This window comes from Bubalus bubalis, chromosome 22, assembly GCF_019923935.1.
Source record: "Bubalus bubalis isolate 160015118507 breed Murrah chromosome 22, NDDB_SH_1, whole genome shotgun sequence".
Lineage (NCBI taxonomy): Eukaryota > Metazoa > Chordata > Mammalia > Artiodactyla > Bovidae > Bubalus > Bubalus bubalis.
This window is the reverse complement of record NC_059178.1, coordinates 13,526,964-13,543,701: the sequence shown is the minus strand read 5'-3', so window position 1 is coordinate 13,543,701 and position 16,738 is coordinate 13,526,964. Positions and strand designations below refer to the sequence as shown.

The 16,738-nt window shown below is 52.8% G+C and overlaps 1 protein-coding gene and 1 long non-coding RNA gene across 4 annotated transcripts in view; one reads left to right on the top strand and one right to left on the bottom strand.

The window, feature by feature from the left end:
* The window catches only part of SMAD7 (SMAD family member 7), a 30,260-nt gene extending 24,236 nt beyond the window's left edge, over positions 1 to 6,024 (bottom strand). For 2 of the 3 annotated variants that reach the window (XM_006075246.4, XM_006075247.4), the window contains exons 1-2: positions 3,774 to 6,024; positions 2,379 to 2,432 (exon numbers count right to left, since the gene is read on the bottom strand). In XM_006075246.4, coding sequence (XP_006075308.1) covers positions 2,379 to 2,432; positions 3,774 to 4,386 — 667 coding nt within the window. In that variant the 5' untranslated portion in view covers positions 4,387 to 6,024. The remainder of the gene's footprint in view (positions 1 to 2,378; positions 2,433 to 3,773) is intronic. The other variant, XM_006075245.4, reaches the window with a different exon arrangement.
* A 2,397-nt stretch (positions 6,025 to 8,421) lies between these two features.
* Positions 8,422 to 15,839, top strand: LOC112581395. Its single transcript, XR_006547686.2, has 5 exons — positions 8,422 to 10,275; positions 10,357 to 10,904; positions 13,383 to 13,848; positions 14,298 to 14,483; positions 14,731 to 15,839. It is a non-coding gene; the product is annotated as an uncharacterized LOC112581395 (long non-coding RNA).
* Positions 15,840 to 16,738: the final 899 nt, after the last annotated feature.

The window sequence follows — 16,738 nt, the reverse complement described above, 5'->3', positions numbered from 1 at the left end:
TGCTTGCCTGGGAAATCCCATGGACAGAGGAGCCTGGTGGGCTACAGTCTGTGGGATCGCCGAGAGTTGGACACGACTTAATGACTAAACCAGGACCACCAGTTCCTCCAAAGGCTGCAGGGAGACCAGGCCTCAGCCCCTTCCCACTGCCTCTGCCCATGCTAGAGACTTTGCAGAAGAGATTCCCTTAGTTGTGCAACTGGTTAAGATTTTAATAACATTCCATTGTAAACCTTATGGCTGCTTCTCACCTAGTAACCCAAGGCCAAAAATTCAACCTGGACTCGGAAACTTTACAGTGTGAGCAGCTGACCGAAATTCCCCAGCCAAATACTCTCCGCAATGTGCAAGGCAAAGAGAAACCTGGGGCAGCATCTCATTTGTGCCCCTGGCCACAGCAGCCAGCACAGCCAGCCCTGGCTGTCCTCCAGTGTCAGGAGACACGGGGGCTTCACCTATTAGCACCCTCATGTCCTTACAGCAGGATGGTACTTTTCGTTATACTTTTTTCTTTTTTTTTTAAATTTCAGGGTTTTCTGGGTTTGCAGGGCGGCGGCGGGGGGCGGGGGGGCTACTTTTTTGTTTGTTCTTTTGTTGTTGTTTTGTTTTACATAGACATTTTGGGTGAGTAACCAGCTGTCTGAGTTTCCGATTGGCAGGTTAATCACTTCCTATTGGCTGATCCGGAGAACTTTTCTCCCCCTTGGAAATGGCGCATTCCTGTCTTTGTGGCTTCTCTTGTTTACACACATTCTGCTACCTAATGTCAACACTTGCTAATGAATAAATATATCACTCCATTCGCTGAAAATGAGGTCCTGGCCTGAGATGGTCACTGCTTGAATCTGGTGGACAGAGCTGTCCCACTATCTCTGCAGGAAACCCCACAGAACGTGGGCCTTCTTTCCTATGGTTATAGGAAGTTTCTCTCAGAACAGTTCCCCCGGTCGTCTTTAACCCTGGGGCCAAGATGACTGGCCTCTCTCTTCTCTCTTTTAAGGAAAACCTCCACATTTGAAGACTACGGAAGGAAAAACAAAAAGCAGGAGAGAGAGGGCCCCTTGGAGAACTAAGCTCATAAAAGAATTCTTGAGCCTTGATGCCAAAAACCCAGTCAAGTTACATTCTTGGAGAAAACAGACCTTGGTAATCTCAGTTAACGTTTGTTACAAATACAGAGCTGGTTTATCTCCTCATTAATGACCATTTATCTGGTGTTTTGTAAATCGAAAGCAAAATATCATATGCTTCGCAGGCCACTTATTAGACAGGCACCAGGCAAGCAGCAACGCCTTCCGACTGGAGGGAGTGTGGAGTCAGGGAGGGCTGGCTGGAGACCATGGGCTTCGCTTACACCATTCATTAAAGTATTTAATTTAGGACAACGCCCCAGCAAAACTTTTAATTAGTGGGGGGAAAGGCCCAACAGCCAAAACTCATGAGGCGGAAGGACCTGTAGAATTCCAAGAGGGAAATGGGGCCCAACCCTTCATTTCTCCTTCTCCCAGAACCCTGGCAAAATAAGACGGTCACAAGCACTGCATTTCTCAGGCACCGGCAGAGACCACAGTTACAACTCAGACTTGCAGGCACAGGAACCTCCCCCCTGTAAGAAAGGGCTCCAGGAAACAAGGACCCATCAGAGCTGCCTCCCAGCTCTGTGATCCCTCCTCCCTTCTCCCCTGCACTGCCAGCCAGAAGTTGAATGCAGACAAACGCAACAGGGCTGGTGCCAGCCTCAAGTGGGGCTTCTGCCCTGGCCGAATGCCATCCAGTGACAAAGCAACAGGCAGGCCAGAGCTATGCTAAACACTTTTATGGCCCCCACTAGGAATTCTGAGAAAACTAGGAGGGGGCAGGGGGCTGTTGCCTTTACTCCTTAAATTTTCTATTCTCTTGCCCCAAACCGAGGTCATCTCTACACTTTTCTAAACAGTCTTCTCTCCCATCGGGCTCTCCAATCTCCCCATTGATACTTCTGGCACTCACAGAGTGTCCCACGTTTCCCATCACCCTGTCCCATTTGGCTCCCTAGACCTGCATGCACCAGAGTCCACGCTCTGAGTTGAGCCAGCTTGGGTTATGGAGTACAAATACAAGAAAAAAATGAACAAAATGGAAAGCATACCTAAGAAACATCTTTGCAAAAAGAAAGATATATATGTATACATACACACACATTACCTCCAGCTCCAGTCACAACAAAAAAAGAAAAAGAAAAAAAAAAATCCACCAAATTGCCAACAGAGGAAACCTATAACCACCTCAGGGCAAGTCCAGAGTCTCCCCAAGCCGCTGCCTAGACACACAAATCCGCGTTCTACAGCCTCCATTTCTAACTTAAGACAGGAAGGATATTTTTAAAATCAGCTACTCACCAGTTGGTTTGAGAAAATCCATCGGGTATCTGGAGTAAGGAGGAGGGGGAGACTCTGGAATTAAAAAAGAAAGAGAAAATAAAGGCTGAGCCCTGAGAGAGAGATAGAAACTTATGATAACAGAGGCATTCTTTTAGCCCAACTGTTTGTCTTAGCTGTGGGGGTTGGAGGCAGGGCCGCGAGGCGGTGATTGCCTTGATATTTAGCTGTCAGATAAACAAAAGAGGCCGCCTGGCGCCAGCCTCGGCGCGGCGCTCCTCCACGTCTGCGGCCGCCGCCGCCGCGCTCGGCCGGCCAGGCTGCAAACCGCCGGCTCGGCCGCCTCACGTCGCAGTTCACGGGGCGGGGGGCGAGGAAGCCCCCCCTCTTCTCCTACTTCGCGTCCCAGAACTTCAGACCCTGCTGCCTCCGCCACCCCCCGCCCCCGACCCGTCCCCCCGGGGCGTAGTTCATCTCCGCCACCGCCGCTGCGCCCCGCACCCGCGCGGGGAACACGGGCTTCCCCTTGCCCAGCTTCCCCGGAAGGTGCACCCCAAGGGCGCTGGGGAACTTGCATCGGTGGGCGCCCGAGGTGCACCCCGCCCCCGCACAAAGAGGCAGAGAAAAGGGATGCAATGGAGAAGGCTGGGAGCATAAAGGAGAAGGACCCCGGGGTCTCAACGGAGGAGCCCAGGGCCCAACTCAGTAGTCTGGGGGCAAACCATCCAACAGTCGGTTACACTGCTCTCTCTCCTGCCCTGGAAGAAAGTAGGATACACCCAACTTCCCCTGACTGCCTGTTCTCTCTCACCCCGGGCTGGCGGAGCTGGGAGCAGGTATCCAGCTCGGCCTCCTATCCTGCTCTCTCTGCCTCAAAACCCAAAGCTGCGCCGGCCAGGGCAGGCTTCCTGGCCCCTTGCGCCCGACGTGACGCTCCCCCTTCCTTCCTAAAGGGGAGCCTTCCTCTCCAGCCTTTACTACCGCTTCTCCGAGCCTTCCTTGGCGGGCTTGGACCGAATCCAAGTCGGCCACACACCTCAACGCCTCTCGCCGTGCGGGGGAGGCGTGACCCCCCCACACACACTTCTCTCTGCACCCCCTTGGCTGATCCGGAAATAACCCCATGTCTGCAGAATATGGGCATGAATGAGTAGGGCCCAGAGGCACCATCCCCCCGCCCTTGGGGCCACCGAGGAGAGAAAACTGGAAGGGAACCCCGAGGGAATGCCTTTCCAGCTTCCCCGGGTCCCCTCTCTATACCTTTGTCCCCCAAATCTCCTCCCAGGAGGAAATGTACACACACCCCTCCGGCGTGGTGGCTGCACTAGCCCACAGCCCAATCGGGCTTTTCTTCCCCCCACCTGAGTGCCGGGGGAAAAGGGGGCACCGGCGGGTGGGCGTGGATCAACTTCTTACCTAGTTCGCAGAGTCGGCTAAGGTGATGGGGGTTGCAGCACACCAGCTCGGGGTTGATCTTCCCGTAAGATTCACAGCAACACAGCCTCTTGACTTCCGAGGAATGCCTGAGATCCGGCCACCTGAACACTTTGCACAGCAGGAGGGGGAGCGAGTAGGTGGAGGGCGGCTGCGCCGGCTGCGAGCCGGCAGGCGCCCCCAGGCCCAGCCTGCAGTCCAAGCGGCCGGGCAGCAAGAGGCACGCGGTGCGCGTACCGCCGCGGGACTCCACGGCCTGGAGCAGCAGCTCCAGCTGCCGTTCCTTCAGTTTCTTGAGCACCGAGTGCGTGAGCGCTTTCAGATCCGCCTCGCCACCCCCGGCCGCGCCGGCGCCCGCGGCTGGGGGGTGGGGATGGTTGTGACCTTTGGCACCTCGCACCGCCTTGCCCAGGCAGCAGACAGCCCTGCCTGCGCCGCCGCCGCCGGCCCCATGCGCCCGGCCGTCCGTCGCCCCTTCTCCCCGCAGCTCGCCTCCTCCTCCGCCTCCCCCCGCGCCCTCCTCCTCGTCCTCGCCGCCGGGCGCACGGCTCCTCCAGAGACGCCGGACGAGCGCAGATCGTTTGGTCCTGAACATGCGGGGCGAGGAGGCGAGGAGAAAAGTCGTTGGCCGGCTAAGGAGCGAACATGACCTCCGCACACCATGAAGAAGTCGGGCGCCGAGTTGGGGCAGCAGGCGCAGGCGACAGCAGCAGCAGCAGGGGCCCTGGCAGGAGCGGCGGCGGCCCGAGGGGCGCTCCGTGGCATGCGCCAGTCTCCCGGAGGCCGGAGCGCGCGCGGGGGCCCGGGGGCGCCCGCCGGGGCTCGGGGGCCTGCGCTCCGGCTGCCCCACCCCGCGCGGCCCGCGCCGTGCGCCGCTCTCGGGCCCCGGCGCACCCCGGAGGAACGCGGCCGCCGCTTCCCTGGGGGCGGCGAAGCCTACCCGGGTCGGCGCCTCCCCAAAAAGAGGCCCCCCCGCAGTGGCTCCCGAGTGTCGGGCTCGCCAGCCTCGGCTGCCTACATGGAAGATCCGCGGCGGCAAAAAACGAAAGGCGTTCGGCAGGGCTGCTGGAGGGAGGAAAAAGCCTCTTTCCCCCTTGCTAAGCAACTTAATTTGGGGGTGGGGAGAAGCAATTAAAAAAAAAAAAAGCAGGCACGCGATTTATTTTTTTCCTCTATATCCTTAGTAACCGGATCTCCTTGAATTCCGTGCACACGAAGACTCGGGGGAGGGGGCTGAGTGGACTTCACCCCACATGAGATGTCTGGCGAAATAAGGAGGCTCTCTCAAAATCTAAGAACCAAACATGCAAAGCCCCAAATGAAAAACACCACCTCCTCGCACCCCGGAGGTCTGGGGGCGTCCGGCTGGAGCTGGGGTTTAAAAAAAGAAAATGTTTACAAAGTAGAACGAGACGTTTGAGGGGTGGAAAAAAAACGTATCCACGAGTTACATCCCCTTTTTTTCCTTGCAAAGCCCCGCTGATCTTCCTCTCCTTTTCTTCTGCCAAGGAAAAAAAAAATCCTATATATATATTTTTTAATCCACAGAAAGCTTTGGCTAGGCTGCTTCAATCCTTCGCATCTGGGTGGTTTAGGGGAGTCTCTGGCCTTTCCTCTTGCGCTCCCGGGGGCCCCGGTCGTCAGCGGGGACTTCCTTGGGGCTGGCGGGGGCGCAGGGGCAGAAGATGCTGCGGCGGCGGCGGCTGCGCCCCGCGGGGCTGACAGCGCGGGGGAGGGCGGCGCGGCGGCCGCGGCGGGCCCCTGGCGGGCGGCGCGCTCTCGCCCTCTGCTCTCTAGCGCGGGGGCCACCGGCGCCCCCTCCCCGGGTTGCGGCTGGCCGCCGGGGCTCCCCGTAAAAGGCTGCTCGCCCCGACTCGGCTGCGGCGGCTGGAGGCCCCGGTTGTCCCTCACGCCGCCTTCTCCGAGAGACTCTCCTCGTCGCGGCCGGGAGCCTCCTTGTCCCCCCGTCCGCCCTCTCCTGGCACTCGGGTCCTTCTGCCGCCGCCCGGGGTTCGCCGCGCCGCACTCAGGGGCTCCTGGGCCGGGCGCTCGGCAGCTCGGCGCCGGCGGGCTGGCTCTCGTCTCGGGCAGCTCTCTCCGGCACGGCGAGCGGACCGAGCACGGCGCCCGGCTGGCTCGGCTGGCGCGGCTCGGGGACAAGCTCCTCCGTGCGCCGAGCAGGCGAGCGAGTGTGCCCGGGGCTCGCCGCCTCCCGCAAGGCCTCCCGCCCCCGCCCCCTTCCCTCCCCCTTCCTCCCCCTTCCCTCCCCCGCCCCCCAGCCGCCGCCGCCTCCTCCCCGCCTCTCCCCCCCCCACCCCCCCCCCCCGGGCCCTCTGCTCTGCTGGTTCCACTGCGCAGTGGCGCGCCCGGCTCCGGCCTCGTCACGTGGCCGTCTAGACACCCTGTCGCTTTAAAAAAAAAAAAAAAAGCGATTGTGTTTCGCAAACAACAGATCGGGTTTCTAAAAGCTATTTCTCCCCCCGCCCCCCAACCCCGCTCACCACCCCCCTGCCACCGCCACCCGCCCAGGTCTGCAGAGGGGGGACCGATATGGGGCGGGAGCGGGGGTGGATAAAGGTGGGGAGCAGAGAAGCTCCCGGGGTCGACGGAGACCTGGAGGAATCAGAGGAGAAATGGGAAGACCCAAGAGCACCGATCGGGCACCGCCGGCGAGTTTTGGAGCGAAGCGAGCGGGCTGGTGGCCGGATTTAGACCCAGCCCGCGGAGCCTCGCGGGGGCTGTCCCGCGCGCGCTCGCCCTAACGCTTCATTCATTCGTTTTGTTTTAAAGGCCCTGGCGACGGATCCCCTGGCCGCCGCGCGGGAGGGAAGGGGGAGGAGAGCGCTGTCTCCGCGTAAAAGACATTTACACCGGACTGGACCGAGGCCCTGGGAAGTGCGCGCTGGAGGGAACAGCCGGCCCGCGAGGGCGGGGAGGCGGCGCGAATGTGACCTCAGCGGCGGCCGCGCGCTCCCTCCCGCCCTCTCCCGCTCGGGGCTCGGGTTTCTAGGACTGCCTGGAGAAGTGTGTCTTGTGCAAAGCTCTGGAATGCATTTGGCTGCCTGACGAGTTGCGAGGGGCAGCATCTTAGCGGGAGGTGGCAGGGGTGTGTTTGGGGGGTGCTCGCCCGCCCGCTGCGGGCAGGTTTCCTCCGGAGCCCGGAAGACCTCCGCCACTCCGCCTCCCGGCGCGGGAAGGTTACCTTCCGAGCAGACCTGCATGCATATGCATGCGGGGCCTGTTTCTTCGCCTTCCTCGGCCCCTTAGCTTTCTGTGGCGCTTAGTGTCAGCGAGTTTATCCCCTTACCCCGGGCTATAGAGAAAGCGTAGACCCACCTGGCCGACTGGTGCATAGACACGGTAAGGCGTTGATGGGGCAAAGCACCAGATAGCGTTTACTTCGTGAAAGCTGTTGGTGCTGAGAAGCGTCATGATTTAAACATATAAGCGTCAGTATCGACGAGGCCACTAGTTGGCATGGTGGTCTAACCTCACATCTTATTCAGTGAAATAATATATATATATATTTTAAGCCATTTAGAATTGTGAGGTCAGGATGACAATCAAACTCACTGGGGAGTTTAATGACTTTTTTTAAAATGAATCTTTTTAAAAAGATGAAATGAACTATTTTCATTTTCTCAGCTAAATTATGCCCCTTTTAAAGGAAAAGGTACCAAAAAAAAAAAGGGGGGGTAATAAAAGGAAAAGGCACTGATGAACCTCAACTCGGCCCCTTCCCTTCCAGCAACTTAAAAGCTGTCTACATGCTACAGAGGCTTAATAACTACTTAGGAATCAACAGAGTTGGATAGATAGGTATTTGGACCTTCTCCCCCTACCCCAACCCACCAAGAGCACCTTTGGAGATATATTATGTGATAATATAATATTATATATTAAATAATATATAAGGGAGAAAATCATTATCATCTCTAAGCAAGGGGCCCTGAAGCTCATTGACCTAGAAGAGCCAGAAATGCCAAGCAGGGCAGAAGGGTGTAGAACAGGGCAGCAGCTAGGATTCTAAACATTTACTTTGTAAGCCACATAGGCTGCAATTGTATAAGATCATAGTTTTCTTAAAATTAAAAATAGTGCTGGGCTTCCCTGGTGGTCCAGTGGCTAAGACTCTATGTCCCAATGCAGGGGGCCTATGATCGATCCCTAGCCAGGGAACTGGATCCAACATGCCTCAACTAAGAGTTTGCCTTCCAGGACTGAAAGATCCCACATGCAGGATCTAACACCCAGTGCATAAATATTTTTTTTTAATATATTGCTTATTGAAAAGGGCATTGTAACCTGTGTATGTGTGTGAAACTTTCTGAACAAGCAACCTACTAAGATAGCAGCCGAGAAAGCCCAGGAGAAAATGGGTTATCCCACCATCATAGGCAAAAGAGGTAGAAATGGGATTTTGGAGGTATCTGAGAAATGATACACTCACCTCAGAAAGGCTTAGAAAGAATGCCAAACTACAAGTCAGAAAACCTGATTCCTGCCTGGGACTCTGCCATGAGTGCGTGCTCAGTCGTGCCTGACTCTTTGTGACCCCATGGATTGTAGCCCACCAGGTTCCTCTGTCCATGGGATTTCCTAAGCAAGAATACTGGAGTAGCTTGCCATTTCCTCTTCCAGGGGATCTTCCTGTCCCAGGGATCGAACCCACATCTCCTGCATCTCCTGCATTGGCAGGTAGATTCTTTACCACTGAGCTCCCTGGGAAGCCCCTGGGTCTCTGCCATTCACTGGTTAAATAACTTGTACTAGAGGTGATCTTCGCATTAGAAGAGCACTTGGCAAGATTTAAAAAGGTTTCTGGGTAAGCTTCCTGACCTCTCAGGGTCTCATTCCCACTCTCTGCTCTGGGCATCGCTAGAAGATGTTCACTTTCCTAGCGAGGCTAGGCCAGGCTGCAAAGTGACAAGAAGGACTTAAATAAGCAGTGAAAGCAAAAGGCATAATTCTGCTTAAGCTTCTTGGCTAAATAGAGAACCTGATGATTCTGGGAGATGTGGCCAGTGGTGCTCACACTCTGGGATGCCAGGCTGGAGCACACACAAGGCAGGTAGATTTAGTGGGTGTTTTAGGAGTTGAATCTGACGTCACAACTTGTCTGGGAGGAACATGCATATACTTGCAAAGATATGTTCCCATATAGTGTAATTGTCGGTGCTTTAATTCAGGCGTCACTCCTGTCTTACCCTCTGTGCATGGCTTTCCTCCTCCATTTTACTGCCCTAGGTAGACAGTGGGTGGGTTGCTGGGCAAGTACCTACAGTGGCTGGTGCTGCTTTATAGCTCCTTGGCATCCCCTGAATCAGTTAACATCCCAAGCTTTCCTGAGAGCCAGCCCCACCTCGTTCACATTCTTATTCCTTTCCTTTCCAAGAAAGAAGCTGGACTGTAGAGGAACTCCTGGCTGGCTAGTGTGCCTAGAAAGGGAGTTCCTTTCCTTTTCTTTCCATGGGCACAAATGAAACCAACAAGCACCCAGTTTCAAACTATTCTAATCCTTAAAAAAAAAAAGTTTAGGAGTTCACCAAACTATTGTGAATGAGTTTGATTCTAATCACTTGCTGGCAGGGAATATGGAATAAAATATCTCATTTGCAGTTGTTTATTTCCTGTTGTGGCTTCTATTTTCATCTTTTAGTCACTTTGGTGATAGTAATCAAACCCTAATCATGGTGCGGCCACAAGTCACAGAGACCAAAATAACTTGCAGCGGAGTTATGACAAACAAGGATGGAGTCAGCTAAAAGACCTGGCTACTTAATCACTGGCCCCTGGCACCCGAAGGACTGCGGGGGCCGCCATTTGACTAACCCCGCCATTTGACCGACCGCTGGCTAAGCATCTAGAGGAGAGAGGAAGCTGGAGGGAAATTGCTCCAAGGCCCGTGGTCTTGAGCAGTCAGGGCCCCAGGGTGCGAGAGGAAGGAGGGCAGCAGAGTATATACAGGAAGTGGAGGAGAAGCAGGTGAACTGTCCACAACTGCCAGCGGGGAAACTGACATGAAAGAGAAAGAGGAGAACAGAAAAAGAGAACTGGCAAACCCTCTACAGCTACAAGCAACTAAGCAAACACTAAAATAAATAGATAAATACCTCGTCTCGGGGAAGGCAGGATTCCTCCTTTCAGGCCTTTTCTCATGTTCAGTGGTTCTTGGAAAAGAAAGGTCGAGAGAGGCCCCAAAGGGCAGGTGGGTGTGTCGGTGTTGGGGCCAAGGACCAAGGCAGGGATGAGGATTTTTCCTTGCAGAAGCCAAAAAAGAAACAATTGAAGAGGCCACAAAAAAAAAGTGTTGAAAAAATATCGACATTTCTTGTGCAACTGTCCCCTGAAAAATGTGTGCTCCCTCAGCCATCCTGAACTGGCAACAATACAACTGAAAGTGATGGCTCATGAAAGAAAGACAGCTTGAGTGAGGCCGATGTGACAATCTGCACTTCTTGGCTTATCTTAGGAGAACGAGAAGGTAAGTGAATGAAATGCATCTAATTCACAATCAAATAAAGATTCTATAAGTCCTGACTCATCAAATATGCTTGTGTTACAGGCATGCTGTCAACTGATCCATAACATTTGCCAGGTGACTCTCCAGGGCTCTCGGCTAGGTCCTGGGGGCCAGAGCGGGAGGGGCAGGGTGAAATGAATGTTCTTAGGAAGGAGTCGAGAGAAACCTCCAGGAAAAGCAAAGACCTAGGACAACAGAGACATTCAAATATACAGTCACAATTTCCTCCAGGGATGGCCATTGGATGGCTGAAGATAACGGCTGGAAGGGAAACTTAACTGCATGTAACTTTCTGTACCTTTTCAACTTTGCACCTTGTGAATGTACCACTTATTCAAAAATATACTAATTTGAAGGTTTGCTCTTTTTTTTTTTACTCCGTGTCTGCTTTTCTCATTTCCTGAAATTTGCTGTTCTGATGTTCTTGTAGAAAAGGACGAGTTGGCAAGGTCCCATGTGGAAGTGAGGCTGCAGACAGCGTCTCTCTCTGTGGGGCAGTTCCTACAGGAAGGCTGATGACAACAGAGGCCAATGTGTCATCCCAGACGGCAAGGGCGGAGGCTGCCTTGTCATGACCCTGGCAAGAGTCGGTGAGGAAACACACCAGTCCTAATCAAAAGTCATTCTAGATATCAGTGAGGTGCAAGTCCTAAACCAGGAGAACAGTCTCACAAACACTGGCGTCCCGACCACAGAGGCACAGGAAGGAGGAGCCTGCCCCATCTGAGAAGAGGAGAGTGGCACCTTTTGGAAATAGAAAGGGGTTCTTGTGATTCTCGATCCATTTCACCAGCACTGGTTCAAGAGGTGGTGCCAGGTCCCAGGCGTGACCTCTGAGACACAGAAAGGTGTATTAAACAGCCTCTGCCCTCAAGAAGGGTGTAATTTAAGAGAGGGCTAGAAATAGGAAAATGGTCAGCCTTCAAGAATGGAGCGAGGAAAAAAAAGAATGCAGCAAGAACAGTGCGAGCAAGAATGGAGGCCCCGGGCTTCGCTGCTGGCTCAGTGGTAAAGAATCCACCTGCCAGTGCAGGAGACACGGATCTGATCCCTGATTTGGGAAGATCCCACATGCTGTGGAGCAACTAATCCTGTGGGCAGCAACCATGAAGCCTGTGCTCTGGAGCCAGGAACCCCAACTACTGAAGCCCTCGCGCCTAGACCCTGCAACAAGAGAAGCCACCACAATGAGAAGCCGGCACACCGCAGCTAGAGAAAGCAGCCCCTACTTGCTGCAACTGGAGAAAGCCTGTGTGCAGTAATGGAAGACCCAGCACAGCCAAAAAGAAAAAGAATGGAGGCCCCTGATCGGGAAAACAGAAAATCAAGGGATTGATTCTGTCGGGGAGGGGGGCGGGGGGGCGTGTCTCAGAAATTTTCCTAAAGGTATAAATATTTGGAACTAGATTGGGTGAGTTGACAGTCAGGCAGACGTGCGCATGACATGAATGACTGTATTCAAAAGGAAAACGTGACACAGAAACAACTGCTTGTTTTCTGTCCGCTTCGAGTTAAGTCTTCAAAACTCAAGCCGCGCTTGTCACTTTGAGTCTATAACTTCATTTATAAACACTCCTAAGCCTCAAGGGGGTCAGAGATGGAGGTGTGGCTCCTGCAAGGGATGTTCAGGGAGCTCACCTTCCTCAGAGTGAAGTTTTTCCTTGTAGAAAGAATTTGCAGGCATGACACAACACCATCTATAACTACAGAAAAGTTTCTTCTCAAATAACTGGGAAAATCTCCATGATGGCCACTCCTCAAACCAACAGTCAGGCCTCACTTGAAGCAAACTGCTTCATGTCAGGAGACAATGCCAGTTGTTAACACAAGGAGAAGGGAAGTGCCTCCAGCATGAAGCTGGCCTGTGATGGCTCAGTAATGGACCTGCTTAGATAATGGCTTCAAATGCCGACAATGAAAAATTAGGATTCGCCATTGCAGTATAGACAGAGAGACATACAATTTGGCTGATTTCCACGGGCAGTAAAAAAATTGATTTTAAAGACAGCAAAACAAGAAAATAAATGTTGAGCTTTGCTCAGAGGCACCCCAGGAGCCCTGCTGATATTCCTCATTATCCAGGCTACATTTGAACTTCAAGACACCAACAAATGGACTTCAAGCTCCTGGTCATATTGGGCTACCAAATTAGCCTTCACTCTTTTCTGATCCCACCCCCCCGCCCCCCGCTATTTTTCTTTCCCATTCCCCTAAGTCATTAAAGGATGACTTTGGAGCTAAATTCTGCGTAGTAAGTGCCAGATAGCTTCATAGCGACGAGACATCCTGTTAATGGTGAATCAGAACTGGGCAGCCTGCAGAAGGGGTGATGTTTTGTCTGTAGTAGAGCGGAGACTCATAGGTGACCACACACGCTGCTCCTGGCACATCGTGGGACCCACCAAAGAAGCCCAGCCCTATGAGTGATGGCCGAGGCATTTCCACTGTGAGGACCCAGGGGAGCAGACAGGACCCTCAGCCCAGTTTTTGGATCAAATAGATTCTTCTGCCATTACTAGCCTCAAGGCTTTAGGAAAGCTGTTTCCATCGTCTGTCTGCCTTCCTCATACAACAAACACTGAATTAACAACGTCTTGTGTATGCCAGACCCGGTGAGAGGCTCCAGGAACAAAGCCTTCACCCCGGGGGTTGCTGGGACGCAGCGCAGGCACGCCGGACACGCCGCCAGCACAAGTCCTATGTAAACTAGCTGGCATACAGATGCTAATCGTCATGATTATCATGGATTTGGCGGCAGGAGCCACCCAATAAGCTAATTTTGCCTAACCTTCCAAGCCTAGGAAATGGATTTTTGCTGGGATAAGTGTCCGAGTGACAGGGTCATGAAGAAGGAAGCCACTCTTTCTAGTGTCTGGGACTTTTTGTGGGTTTTACCAGGATCAGTTGAGATACTGTCAAAGGCACACGGCCAGCATCAGAGTTTAAAAGCCAACTAGTAAGGCTGGGACATCTTTTTCTTAGAATGAAAGAGGGGTATGTGAGAACACAATCTAGTGTTCCTAGCTCTTTGCTAGTATTACTCTGAGTCCTATTTTCTTATGTCCTAGAAATAATTTTGCTGCTGATGGTGACAAGCGAGGAGGAAGGTGACGGGGGAAGAAGCTGCCCAGTGAAGTCTCCATCCCACCTTTCTCCATAAACATTTATTTTGCAGGCTTTCAAAGTCTGTGGAATACAATGTTATTCAGCATTGCTCACATCTAGTAGACCCATAAAGAAAAATTGCAGTAACATTCAGCGAGAGGTAGAAGGGATTTTAAAGTCGTCCTCAGCAGTTCAGGCCTCAAAACCTGTGATCCGTGGTCAAGTTTCCATAACGCAATATATTTTCTCAAATGCGAAATTATTAGATAATTTTGCTTTTTTTGTTTTATTGATTTTTGAATATGTAATACACGCTCAGTGCTACATAGCTTAAAGAGGACAAAAGGGCGTGAAGAGAAAAGTAAGGCTTCCACTCAGGCCACTGACTTCTCCCTCAGGAGACGGCCCCATCACAGCCAAAAAGAGAAGGTGAGTCAAGTGAAAAGGCTGACCTCGGGTTTGAACTTCAGCCCACAGCCACCTGCCTTTTTGACACCTCCCCGTGGATGGCTCAAAGGCACCTTGAACTCGTTATGTTCCAAACAGGGCATATCTCAGTATCTTCCTTCCAGAACCTACTTCTCCAGGTCTCCACCCTGAGAAAGCTTGCCCAGGGACCTCGCTGGTGGTCCAGTGGTTAAGACTGTGCACTTCCAATGCAGGGGGTGTGGGTTCGATTTCTGGTTGGGGAACTGAGATCCCATGTGCTGCACAGTGTGGCCAATAAATAACTAAAAAGAGAGCTTGCCTATCTCCATCCAGTGGTGGGAATCAGAAGACCAGCAACCTCCTCCTTCTTCATCCCGCGTCCAAACCAGGCTCAGCATCCCGTCAGTTTTTCCTTTGAGATGCCTCTCAGTCTGTCTGCTCTTCTGCAGGTCCCCTCACCGCAGCCAGCAGGACGCAAGCCATCAGCATCTCCCTGGGGACTGCTGCCCACAGTACTTTGCCCACTTGTGCATCTGGCTCACTGAGACCCGCCAACCCCCTTCTGCTGAGGCTGGTCTCAGTGCTGGCCTGACTGCACCACCACCCAGCAGTCTTTCTACAGCCCTCGGAACAAGGTCAGCCCTTCCGTGACCTGTAAGCCCTGAGTGGTCACCTCGGGACCTTCCTTCCGCCCCCGGGGACTGGGCATGTGCTGTCTCTCAGCCTGGGATGCTCCTCTCTATCTTTGAGTTAGGTCACCCCACCCCCATTATTATACACTCTGGCAGCCTCAGGCATCTCCTTGCGGTAGCATTTACTACACTGGAAATTTCACCTTTAATTCCAAGTCCTTGCTTCATGTTTGTCTCCCCACCTACCCAGGGCTTTCCAGGTGACGCCAGTGGTAAAGAACCCGCCTGCCAATACAGGCTAGACAGAAGAGACGCAGATTCCACCCTGGGTCAGGAAGATCCGCTGGAGGAGGGCATGGCAACCCGCTCCAGTATTCTTGGCTGGAGAATCCCGTGGAGAGAGGAGCTTGGTGGGCTACAGTCCATAGCGTCACACAGAGCCAGACATGACTGAAGCACCTTAGCAGGCATGTCCACCTACCCCGATGACTCCTTGAGGGCAGAAGCCCTGTATTATAGCACATCAAACACTGGCATGGAGCAAGCACTCACTGATACTGGCTGAACAAAAGACTGACCCAGAAGGAAAGAATAAATCATTTCATTTTTTTAATTTTTGGTTGCATTGAGTCTTCCTTGCTTTGCACGGGCTTTCGCTAGTTGCGGCGAACAGGGTCTACTCTCCAGTTGTGGTGTGCTGGCTTCTCTTGTTGTGGAGCACAGGCTCTAGATGAGCAGGCTCTGCAGTTGGGGCTCACCGGCTTAGTTGCTCTGTAGTTGGAGTTCACTGGCTTAGTTGCCCCACAGAAGGTGGAATCTTCTTGGACCAGGGATGGAATTTGTGTCCTCTGCATAAACAGGCAGATTTTTAACCGCCTTCCCACCAGGGAAGTCCATAAACCATTTCTTTTGAGATGCTGTCCTTCCTAGTTCGAGGAATCAATATGCCCTATCTTTTTATGAAAGGCGATGATAATAGACAGTGTTTACTTAAATACTTATTTAGAAAAATTAAATGTTGACAATTGAAGGGAGGGTCTCTCGATGCAAAACCCTAAAGCTGAGAAACTACTACTTAAAGCCCAAGGAAAGAATCTCAGATCCAGAAATCCTGGGGGAGTCTAAATACCTTCCTGAAGAATAAGTTGCCCTAAAGTCAAGGGGGGCATAGTTAAAACTCTCAGTTACTCCCAATTCTGTGTCCCTCCTTCCCTCCCTTTCCTGTCTGAGGCTCATTACATGCATTTTCTCAGCCGGAGTTCCATGAAGATGGAGAGAAGATCCCCTAAGATCACGCACTTGGTTAGTAACACCTTCAGGTCCAGAACTCACCTATCCCTCCATCAACATCTCTACGCCCAGCAGTAGCTGTCCCAGCTGTCTAAAATGCACAGGTAAGAAAACAAACAGAAAGAAGCAGTCCGGCTCTTCTCGGCTGGCTGACCCTGGCTGTTTGCACAAAGTTGGTGCTCGATGAGTGAATGAATGAAGGTATGAATGCCTGGTCACTCTGACTTTCTTCTGGGGCTCGCCGTCTGAACCCTACAGTTGCAGGATCACGTTTTGCAGTCCCCCAGAGCCCTGTCACCAGCTATACTGTGGGCTGGATGAACAAGGACCATTCCTTGGCTCTCCTTCATACCAACTATGGGCCAAGCATCGCTCAGGCACATGGTATCTCCCATGGGGAGTCTGCACTTTAGGGGGAGACAGAGAAGAACTAAGTAAACATATACACACACAAAAATATGATTTCACATAGTTACAAGAGCTCTGGAAAACATAAAGTAGAGTGAGGGACTAGGGCTGGTATGGGCTGAGAATGGCTGTTTCAGGTCTGTGATCAGGGAAGGCCTGTCTGGAGAGAAACAAAGATCAGGTAAGACTCTTCCAGGAAAGAGAGGGAGCCAGGGCCTGGAACCTGAGACAGGTGAGCTGGCAAGTTACAGGAACAGCTGGGAGGCCAGCCTGGCTGGCATGGTGACAGCATGGGCAGAGTGATCAGAACTGCGGAAAAGAGAGCTGCTGGGCAGGGGGGTGGGGTGGGGTTGATCATGCAGAGCCCCCGAGGTGTTCATGCTTGTTAAGTGAATGCGCCACCAAACACAGGATAATGGAGACAATTACAGTTTCAGGGGAAGCACACAGCACCCAGCACAGGAGCCAGAAATGCCATGTTCAAGCATCAACTCTGTTACCATTAGCAGTGTCACCGAAGACCTCGACTTCCCTGTGGATAAATGGGGATAACAATGATG